The following is an 11,818-nucleotide window of genomic DNA, read 5'->3' as shown; positions in this document are numbered from 1 at the left end:
ATGTTTACTAACGACACGTTCACAGATGTTTACTAACGACACGTTCACAGATGTTTACTAATGACATGTTCACAAATGGTTACTAATTACACGTACACAGATGTTTACTAATGACACGTACACAGATGTTTACTAACGACACGTTCACAGATAAATGTTTACTAATGACACGTTCACAGATGTTTACTAATGACACGTACACAGATGTTTACTAATGACACGTACACAGATGTTTACTAACGACACGTTCACAGATAGATGTTTATTAATGACACGTTCACGTTTATTGACGAGATGTTTATTATTGACACTTTTACAGATGATTACTAACGACACGTTCACAGATGTTTACTAACGACACGTTCACAGATGTTTACTAACGACACGTTCACAGATGTTTACTAATGACACGTTCACAAATAGATGTTTACTAACGACACGTTCACAGATAGATGTTTACCAACGACACGTTCACGTTTACTAACGACACGTTCACAGATGTTTACTAATGACACGTTCACAAATGCTTACTAATGACACGTTCACGTTTATTGACGAGATGTTTATTATTGACACTTTTACAGATGTTTACTAACAAGTAAACCGATGTTTACTAACGACACGTTTACAGATGTTTACTGAAGTAACGACATGTTTACAGATGTTTACTGAAGTAACGACACGTTTACAGATGTTTACTAACGACACGTTCACAGATGTTTACTAACGACATGTTCCCAGATGTTTACTAATGACACTTTTACAGATGTTTACTAACGACACGTTTACAGATGTTTACTAATGACAAGTTCACTGATGTTTACTAATGACACGTTTACAGATGTTTACTAACGACACGTTTACAGATGTTTACTAATGAGACGTTGACTGGTTTACTAATGACACGTTTACAGATGTTTACTAATGACACGTTTACAGATGTTTACTAACGACACGTTTACAGATGTTTACTAACAACATGTTCACTGATGTTTACTGAAGTAAAGACATGTTCACAGATGTTACTAACAACACGTAAACAGATGTTTACTTACGACACGTTCACAGGTGTTTACTAACGACACGTTCACTGATGTTCATTGAAGTAACGACGTTCACAGATGTTTATTGACGAGATGTTTACTAATGACACATCCACAGATGTTTACTAACGTACACTCGTCTGTGTAAAGTTTCTTATGATTTTTTAACCTCCCTCACTGTTCGTCTGTTTGGATGGAAAATGCAGAACTTGGGGAAACGATGACATCATCTCACTTGATGCACGTCCATTGTTGTTTGGTGTGATGAGCTGATGGTACAAACAACAATCAACAACATACAACAACAGACAGAGACAGCTAACAAACTGCTAACAAACAGCTTACAGACAGCTAACAGACTGCTAACAGACAGTGAGTCATAGGCTAATGAAAAGCTAAGAGACAGCTTACAAACAGCTAACAGACTGCTAGTGGAGGCTAATGAAAAGCTAAGAGACAGCTTACAGACAGCTAACAAACAGCTAACAAACTGCCAGCAGACTGCTAACAGACTGTTAAACAGCTTACAGACAGCTAACAGACTAACAAACTGCTGACAGACTGCTAACAGACAGCTTACAGACAGCTAACAAACAGTTTACAGACAGCTAACAGACTACTAACAAACTGCTGACAGACTGCTAACAGCTAACAAACAGCTAACAAACAGTTTACAGACAGCTAACAGACTAACAAACTGCTGACAGACTGCTAACAGACTGCTAACAAACTGCTAACAGACAGCTTCCAGACAGCTAACAAACAGCTTACAAACAGCTTACAGACAGCTAACAAACAGCTAACAGACTGCTGACAAACTGCTGACAGACTGCTAACAAACTGACAGACTGCTAACAGACAGCTAACAGACAGCTAACAGACAGCTAACAAACTGCTGACAGACTGCTAACAAACTGCTGACAGACTGCTAACAGACAGCTAACAAACTAACAAACTGCTGACAGACTGCTTACAGACTGCTAACTGCTGACAGACTGCTAACAGACAGCTAACACACAGCTACCAGAAAGCTAACAGGCAGCTAACAGACACCATTTCATTTGGATCTTTTATTGTCACTATGATGTCACTGTGATGTCACATTAGACCTCTGCATGACCAAGCTGTCAATGTTACATCATCATGCAATTATTAAAGAAACATAACAAATACTCAATAACATATTTACGTCGCTCTTCAACACACAGTGAAACAGTTCAACAGTAAACGTTACAAACGTCAACAGAAATAAAGTTTTACTTTCAAATCAACCAGCTCCTGTTGTCATGGAAATGTAGTAATGTTTATGTACACATCATAGGGAAAGTCATATGAAGGTCATGTGAAGGTGAGATGTGAAGATGAAGGTGATATGAAGGTCAGGTGTTTATGTGCCGGTCATATGAAGGTCATGAGAAGGTCATATAAAGGTGAGATGAAGGCCATGTGAAGGTGATATGAAGGTCATGTGAAGGTGAGAGATGAAGATGAAGGTGATATGAAGGTCAGGTGTTTATGTGAAGGTCATATGAAGGTCATGAGAAGTTCATATAAAGGTCAAATAAAGGTGAGATAAAGGTCATATAAAGGTGAAATGAAGGTCATGTGAAGGTCATATGAAGGTGAGATAATTGTTAGATGAAGGTGAGATAAAGGTCATGTGAAGGTCATATAAAGGTGAAATGAAGGTCATGTGAAGGTGAGAGATGAAGATGAAGGTGATATGAAGGTCAGGTGTTTATGTGAAGGTCATATGAAGGTCATGTGAAGGTCATATAAAGGTCTAATAAAGGTGAGATGAGGGTCATGTGAAGGTCATATAAAGGTGAGATGAAGGCCATGTGAAGGTGATATGAAGGTCATGTGAAGGTGAGAGATGAAGATAAAGGTGATATGAAGGCCAGGTGTTTATGTGATGGTCATATGAAGGCCATGTGAAGGTCATATAAAGGTGAGATAAAGGTCATGTGAAGGTCAGATGAAGGTCATTTCAAGGTGAGATAGAGGTCACGTTAAGGTCATATGGAGGTCATGTGAAGGTGAGATGAAGGTCATGTAAAGGTCATATGAAGGTAAGGTGCTGGTGCTCCTGGAGGCCGTAGGTGTGTTTGTGCTGCTCAAACAGCTCAGTGAGACTCTGCAGGTAAACTTTATGGAGACACTCGATGTCCTCTCTGCTGGGACTGGGAGTCTGGACCACTGAGATCGGCCTTCCCACTGAAAACAGACAACATGTCAGATCCATCTGCTCCTCCCACTCCTCCCATTGGGCTAACGCTAACCTAACGTCAGGCTGACATCAGGCTAACACTAACCTAACTTCAGGCTTACATTAACCTAACATAGGCTTACATTAACCTAACATAGGGCAGTGTGACAAAATTTTCATATCACGTTTTTAAAAAAAAAAATCATATCGGTTTCACAGTATTTGACGGTATTTTGCTCGGGTTTGGCCCACTTGACATGCTGTTGTGTTGTGCTATGGCCTATTCAAGTGCTGGAATTTGTTATTTACGTGACAACGCCTGAACACAACACAGGCTTCGCTGCATTAGTTCTATGCTGCGGGTTCAGGCCGGACTCGGTTATAATTGTTGCAGACTCGGGTCGGCTTTGGTCAGGAAAATGCGGCCCGAGCCATGTTGTAGTGTGCTCACTTGTGTGTGTGTGTGTGCACGTGTGTGTGTGTGTGTGTGTGTGCGCGCGCGCGCATCGGGGCGAAACTCCACCGTGGGAGATACAGAGAGCAGAGGAGAATTGTAAATGCGCGACCATGTAGAGACAGAAATGACATGCCGTCATGTAAATAAGACTAATAAATAAATAACTTAATAACTTAAGACTATTTAGTTTGTTTAATAAACGGACAAGGTATAGACCTGTTCGATAGGCCTGGATATGAAGCGTCCGTAGCGCCAAATAATATAACGGTACTTTCTAAAGAGCTAAGACGAAAAAAATGTTGATGTTGTTTGGGCTATTCATCCGTATTGCGGTATATGAAAAATTCATATCATAATGAAAATAAATACCGGTTTTCGGTACGAATGGGTATACCGCACAACCCTAACCTAACATTTACCTAACCTTTATCCTAACATCAGGCTAACATTAATCTAACATCAGGCTAACTTTAACCTATTATCAGGCTAACATTAACCTAACATCAGGCTAACTTCGGGCTAACATTTACTTAACCTTTACCCTACCATAAAGCTAACAAAAAGCTAACGTCTGGCTAGCATTAACCTAACATCAGGCTAATGTTAACCTAACGTCAGGCTAACATAAACCTAACATCAGGCTAACATAAACCTAACATCAGGCTAACTTTAACCTAACATCAGGCTAACTTCGGGCTAACATTTACTTAACCTTTACCCTACCATAAAGCTAACATAAAGCTAACGTCAGGCTAACATTAACCTAACATCAGGCTAATGTTAACCTAACATCAGGCTAACATAAACCTAACATCAGGCTAACATTAACCTAACATCAGGCTAACATTAATCTAACGTCAGGCTAACTTTAACCTAACATCAGGCTAACTTCGGGCTAACATTTACTTAACCTTTACCCTACCGTAAAGCTAACATAAAACTAACGTCAGGCTAACATTAACCTAACATCAGGCTAATGTTAACCTAACATCAGGCTAACATAAACCTAACATCAGGCTAACATTAACCTAACGTCACGCTAACGTCAGGCTAAGATCATGCTAACGTTAACCCAATGTCAGACTAACGTCAGACTAACACTGCGGTCTTACCGACAGTGTGGATGGGCTTCCTGTAGGGCATCAGACCAAAGCTGTACTGGAAAACTCCTCTGGCGTGAAACAGAGGCATTGCCACTCCCATGATGCTCTGCAGCCGGTTCTGTGGACACAGGATGACCGATGAGTGTGTGTGTGTGTGCGTCATGGTTTGTGTGAATGCAGTGTGAACGTCGGTGTGACCTCTGACCTGCAGCCTCCTCAGAGACGAGCCGCTGGGATTCTCCATCTGATCAAACAACTCGTTTTCTCCAAAGGAAAAGACCGGGACCAGCTGAGCTCTGCACACATGCGTATACACACACACACACACACACACACACACACACACACACACACACACAGAGTTAGTGTACTGATTGAAGCCCCACCCACCCACCCACCCCCCTTCCATAAGCCCCACCCACCCGTGTTTGAGAGCCAGTTTGATGAAGCCCTTCCTGTTCAGGACCTGAAACACAGAAACAAACATGTTCAGTAAATATTCACATAAAAACCATTCCTTTGTTTTTAAGGCAACACGTGTTTGTTTATTTCATGTTTACTGCATGTTTATATGTTTACTTCATGTTTACATTTTTTATTAAATGGTTACTACATGTTAACTACATGTTTACCACTCAGGAAGCTGTGACGGCGTCTCTGTAAACGCCACACGTCCATCTTATATTAATGTATTTTATGATTCATTTATTCCACGGTGGTGAAACATTTGGGCATTGGTGCGTTTAGGTCACATAATTTGAGTGATGTCAGAGATTAGTTACATCATACAACCCTCTGATATCAAAGGCAAGTTGAAGCAGCTGAATGAATGAATGTGTTTATTTCAGTACATTTCAATAATCAATGTAACTGAAAGGGTGTAGGTAGAAGCTAAAGCTCATAAACACCCCTTTTACCTTACAAAATTATACTCGTCATAACAATACAAATACAAAAGAGCAACGTGCAAGAATTTGAAATCAATCATATCAATAAACTTAAATTTTCCATCACAAAATAGAACGAATAGCGCACAGCACACAAATTCGGAAATAATAGTACAGTCAGTAAACTTAATTGTCTTTACCATAGCAAGAAATAACGTAGTTTTTATAGAATCTTTTAAAGATGTGTAATGTACAACATGATTTAATATTTTCGGGACAGTTGTTCCAGATCTTTACCCCTTTCACAGAAACACAGTTATTTTTAACATTAGTTCGGTTCTTTGGTTTATCAAATAATAATGTTCCCCTCAGATTATATCTGGTGTCTCTCATTTTAAACAGTTTTTGAGAGGTGGAGGCAGAAGTTCGTTTTTTACTTTGTACGTGGTTTGTATTGGGATGCAATCAACTAAGTCCGTGAATTTCAAAATGTTTTTGCAAATAAATAGTGGGTTAGTTGGCTCGCGATAAGGTTTTTTTTTTTTTTTTTTTACAGATAATTCTTACAGCTTTCTTTTGCAATAAAAATATAGAATTTATATATAATTTATTGAATTTATATAACAAAGTATTTCTTTTATATGTGTTTCCCCAGACCTCAATACAATATGTCATATATGGAGCTATTATCAAGTGTAATTAGTGAATTTTGAGAGAGGAAATCATGGGCTTTGTACAAAATTGCAATGGATTTTGACATTTTTGATTTAACATAATTTATGTGGGATTTCCAACTTAATTTGTCATCAATAATATCAATCAATCAATCAATTCAATTTTATTTATAAAGCCCAATATGACAAATCACAATTTGCCTCACAGGGCTTTACAGCATAAGACATCCCTCTGTCCTTATGACCCTCACAGCTGATCAGGAAAAACTCCCCAAAAAAAACCTTTAACGGGGAAAAAACGGTAGAAACCTCAGGAAGAGCAACTGAGGAGGGATCCCTCTTCCAGGACGGACAGACAGATTATCACTTCACTTTGTTTTGTCAAAGTGAAGTGATAATTTGTTTAAATCAAGCCATTGTTTGAATTTCTGCAGTTCCTTCTCCACTGTATCCAAAAGCTGTCCCAAATGATCCCCACTACAGAACACAGTCGTATCATCAGCAAATAAAATACAATTCAGTGACTTTGAAACCAAACTTATGTCATTAATATATAAAAGAAACATCAATGGACCAAGGACCGAACCCTGAGGCACACCACATGTAACCTTCAAGTACTCTGAGTTTGTCTTATTAATATGAACATATTGATACCTATTTTGTAAATAGCTGGTCAACCAGTCATGTGCCAATCCCCTGATGCCATACTTTTGTAATGTGGTTAATAATAAGGTGTGGTCAATAGTGTCAAATGCTTTCTGTAAATCAAAAAATACCCCTGCTGTATTGCTTTTTATCAATGGCATTTGTAATTTCTTCAGCAAAGTCCATTAGGGCTACCCTGGAAATCTAGAGTTCTTACGAGAGCACAATTTGAATTTGCTCAGCGAGCCACTCTGGCAATCAGAAATGATGGTCATTACCTATGCCCATGAAACCGAGCTGCACCAATCACATCGGTGTATCTGATATAGGCGGGCCAGAGGCAAGCTAAACAGATGACGACAGCGCTGCGACGACGAAATCCGGAATCAGTCAGTAAACATTGCAATCAGTTGTATTACACCAGTTGTTTGAAACGGCTTTGGCCGCTACAATGAACGAGTTAGACTTGGCTTTTTCTCTAAAAGAGGAACAGTGATATTTACAAATGCATGCTTGGTGCCGCCCCTCGAGTTGGGCCATTTGCATTACTCATGGCCAGACCCTAAATCATTCTAGATTTGGGTCTGGATTTCCAGGCTTTATGAGAGCTAGTGTTGTTCACAGAGTATTTGGTGCTTTGATAAGAAATCATTTAGCCTCTCCACAAATACCTTTTCCAAAATTTTGGAGAGCTGTGGTAGCAGACAGGTTACAAATATAATTTAAGGGCTTAACAATACAATCAATAATTTTCTTTATCAAAAACACAAAACAAAATTATTACAGTCCGTTGATTTTTTTATCTTTTGATTTACGAGCTATATCAATTACTTCTTTTTCATCAGTTTTTTAATAAACATTGAATCCGATATTATGTTGATGGTATTGATGTTTTCCCAGTAAATATTTTTAGGGGATACAATAGAGTTGGCTAGATTTTTACCCACATTAACAAAGTATTCATTGAATCGATCTGCTATAGGTTTATTTTCCTTAATGATTGCATCATTATTTGAGTAAAAGAAAGATGGGTTATCTCTAACGACTTTTTTTCTTTTTGATAATTTCATTTAGAATCTGCCTTTAATATTAGTTCTGTTTTTTTCTAGTAATTCACTGTAATATAATTTCTTGCTAGATCTCATGATACAAGTTAATTTATTTTTGTATGTCTTATATTTGCTTTCAGCATCCTTAGTTCTAAGTTTTAGGAATTGCTTATACAATAGGTATTTCTCTTTACATGCATTCTGTAGCCCCTTTGTTATCCATGGTTTGTCTGTATACCGTTTGTTACCTGCTTTGGCCACAAGAGAGCAGTGTTTATCATATAACTTTGAAATAATGTAAATAAATTAAGATTTGTCAATATCATCAACATACACTTCATTCCAGTTTTGATGCACTAAGTCCTTTCTAAGATTTTCAATAGTTGCATCTGTTATTTTCCTTGTTAGATGTGCAGTCAGTGCAAGCAAATGGTCACTAACATCACTTATAAGTAAACCCCCAGTTAAGTTCCCTTCAGTGACATTTGTTATATTATCAATAGGTGTAGCTGTGTTCATAGTTATCCTGCTTGGATGGGTAATTGTTGGATACAATCCCATACAACACACAGAGTTAATGAATTTCGTTATTTGTGATTGATTATGTGGATTTAGAAAATCTATATTGAAGTCTCCACAGACAAATAGAAGCTTATTGCTATTGATTGTGTTATACATTTCTGTAAGTTTATCTTCAAAAAGATCAATGTTTGACCCAGGAGCTCTATAAACACAGCTTATAATTATATTTTTTGATTTTTCACATTTAATCTCAACTGTAACACATTCCAAAATATTTTCTATTGAAAAGGACGTATTTTTAACAATTTCACATTGGTGAGCTGACTTAAAGCCGCTACAAGGAACTTTTAACTGGATATGCAAAAGTCTCTGGTTTCTGCTGATGTCTGTGCGTGACCTACAACAGCAAATGAGACCATCGGTGTGAAGATAAGCTATTTCTATATAGTGTATATCCATACCTTTAGGAAACTGTCTCCGGGTCCGCCCCAGGTCGCTTCCAGGACGAAGCGATTTACGGCACTCAGACGGCACACCTCATCTTACCTAGCTGCTTACATTTATAGTGACTCTTATAAATAGTCGCTATTCCTCCTCCTCGACCCGACGTCAGCGGGGAGTTAAAATAGCAGCAATCATCGGGTAAAAGTTCTGTGAAAGCACTGGACTCACCAACAGTCAGCCACGTCTCAGTCACAGAGAAAATCCAATCCTCGGGAAGTCAGGAAATCCTTCAGGATAAACATTTTGTTCGCTAGCGATCTAGCATTTACCAGCCCAATCCTGGCAGGAGCTGGCGGGTCCACGGCGTTAGCTGTCTGGGGAGGCACACACAGCGGCCACAGGTTGCGCAGATTCATCCTGCGCCAGCGGGGACGAGGAGAGCAGGGGCCGCGGGGCTGGAACACCTCATCCAGGCCGACGACAGGTACCAGCCAGGCGTCGACAGGGTCCAGCGAGTGCCGAGAAATAAAGAGGCGAGGCACCGCTCCATACTCAGTCCAAGAAGCCGTGGAAGTGCTCGCCAAACAGGCTTTCAGCCTTACCAGCCGACCACTGCGTTTACCCCGGCGGCAGTGGCGCTTAAACCAGAAAGGTGGAGCTGGGGCGCGGCAGAGGTGAGCTGGGATCCCCGATAGGAGCGAGGGCAAAGTTTTCCCGTCTTGTGGTTTCATTCATCCCCAAAACAAACACATGCACGAGCCAGGTAAGCGTCTTTACGGCAATACGCGCTAGAGCTCATGGGAAATGTAGGCTTCATTCCGGCAAAACACTACCGCTTTTGTCCACAGGGTCGCCAAAATCAACTCAAAATGAAAGTTCCTTGTAGGGGCTTTAACATAAAGTGCAACGCCCTGCCCCTTTGATTCAACCACCAATCTGGGCAACATCCTCGTGGTCATCTTTTAACCATGTCTCAGAAATTGCAATAGCTGAAAAAAGTTTGTTGGATGTTTTTAAACAGTCCTAAATTTTTGGAATGTTCATAGAGAGACTCCTGCTATTAAAGTGTATAATTGAAAATGTTCCATCGGTCATAGGGCAGTCTTTAAACCGTTCCTCTGTGAAATATTTACACTGACGAGAAATGTTGTTGAGAAAAAAGTGATCCGGGTCTATATTATATTCAAAGTTATGAAATCTATGTTCAGTGTTGTCAAAAGTTTTCAGACAGAGCTCTTGTGCAGAGGTAAATTGGATACAGTCAGTTGACGTCATGTAGGCCTAGTAATTCCGCATGCAGGATGCAGTCTATTGGCGTGATGTACAGTAGGCCTAAGCCTGAAGGAAGAATGTTCAGAGTTTGTCCCATGAAAAAAAGAAAAGTCACTCAGTGTAGGCCTAAACAATAAAGAGTCATTTTGGGCACTTATGTCCCTGAGGGAGCAGTCACTTGAACTTATCTACGTCAGAGAGCTCTCTTAGCATCATGACTTTCGCTTCCTCCGGAGTCCCATTTAATTTAATCCAAACTTTACAAGGCCTTGTCCAGGTCGTCTGTATTTTCTTTTGTTTCTGAAGGGCTCTGGCTTGTCTTGCTATATCGGCGTTCTTCTTGGTCAGGTGTTCGTTGACGTACACATCCGTTCCACTCAGCTCTTCCGTTTGCCGCAGCAAATCGTTCTTAACTTTTCTGTTTGCAAACCGGATAATGATGACCGGTTTAGACCTGTTGTCTTTCCTTGGAAGTGGATGGCAATATCACTGTTCTTAATGTGGATGTCATTTGAGGAAAAGAACTGGATGATCTGCTGCTCCAGGGAATGAATTTCCTCCGGGGTGTCATCCTCAGCGCTTGTGCTGCCGACTCCAGCTGCAGTGGCAACCCTCGCCTATGATCTATGTTTGGTGTTCAGTCCTGTTACAATGACATCATCCATCCTGGTGTATTGTTCTAATTCATCCACTCGTTTTTCCAGGAGACTGATTTTGTTGTCTTTCTCCTGCATCTTCTTCTTAAGTTCACAAACCTCCTTCAGTAAGACAGGCAGTTCTGTCTGTTGTTTGGCCACACCGCTGAGTTCCTCCGACATAAAGTTCGCTGACTGATCTCCTCCAAATCTTCTGCACTTTTTTGGTCCCATGATGGACAGCAGAGAAAATAGTTGATAGTTTACTGAATATTTGATATTTTACCAAAAATTGCGTTCATCACCGGCACAGAACTCTGTTTACATTCTGCTGAGTCATGATGTCTCTGCTCAGACTGTCCTTCAGGACATGGACTGATGAGACTCCAAAGAGACGAGCTGTCTCCTCCTGACTGTGGATCCTCTGATGTCACAGAGTCTGAGGCCTGTGATGTGTTTCCTGTCTGTGGAAGCAGTTACCTGTTGGACTCAGCAGGTGTCTCTGTTGTGCCGTCTGTCCCTCCCTGTCTGTCCCTCCCTGTCTGTCTCTGACAAGATGTTAAAAGTTAAGATGTTAACTGAGAGATTGATTTCTGAGCAGAGTTGACTGTCCCCTGTCTTCTGAGGACATGTTGCTGCTGCAGAGACATCACTGAGAGAGGACTGAAGGTCTACACAGAGGACTGAGGTCTACAGACAGGACTGAAGGTCTACAGACAGGACTGAGGTCTACAGAGAGGACTGAGGTCTACAGAAAGGACTGAGGTCTACAGACAGGACTGAGGTCTACAGACAGGACTGAAGGTCTACAGACAGGACTGAGGTCTACAGAGAGGACTGAGGTCTACAGACAGGACTGAGGTCTACAGACAGGACTG

At 40.4% G+C, this 11,818-nt stretch overlaps 1 protein-coding gene across 1 annotated transcript; it reads right to left on the bottom strand.

Annotated features, from left to right (window-relative positions):
- Positions 1-2,491: 2,491 nt before the first annotated feature.
- Positions 2,492-5,711, bottom strand: LOC126387526 (2-acylglycerol O-acyltransferase 1-like). Its single transcript, XM_050040034.1, has 4 exons — positions 5,235-5,711; positions 5,018-5,108; positions 4,822-4,930; positions 2,492-3,260 (listed from the first exon to the last, which is right to left on the bottom strand). Exons 1-4 carry the CDS (start codon positions 5,297-5,299, stop codon positions 3,106-3,108), a joined length of 420 nt encoding a protein of 139 aa, XP_049895991.1. The 5' UTR covers positions 5,300-5,711; the 3' UTR covers positions 2,492-3,105.
- Between the last annotated feature and the right edge of the window lie 6,107 nt (positions 5,712-11,818).

This window comes from Epinephelus moara, unplaced genomic scaffold (assembly GCF_006386435.1).
Source record: "Epinephelus moara isolate mb unplaced genomic scaffold, YSFRI_EMoa_1.0 scaffold658, whole genome shotgun sequence".
Taxonomy (NCBI): domain Eukaryota; kingdom Metazoa; phylum Chordata; class Actinopteri; order Perciformes; family Serranidae; genus Epinephelus; species Epinephelus moara.
This window is presented reverse-complemented; position numbering and strand designations above follow the sequence as displayed.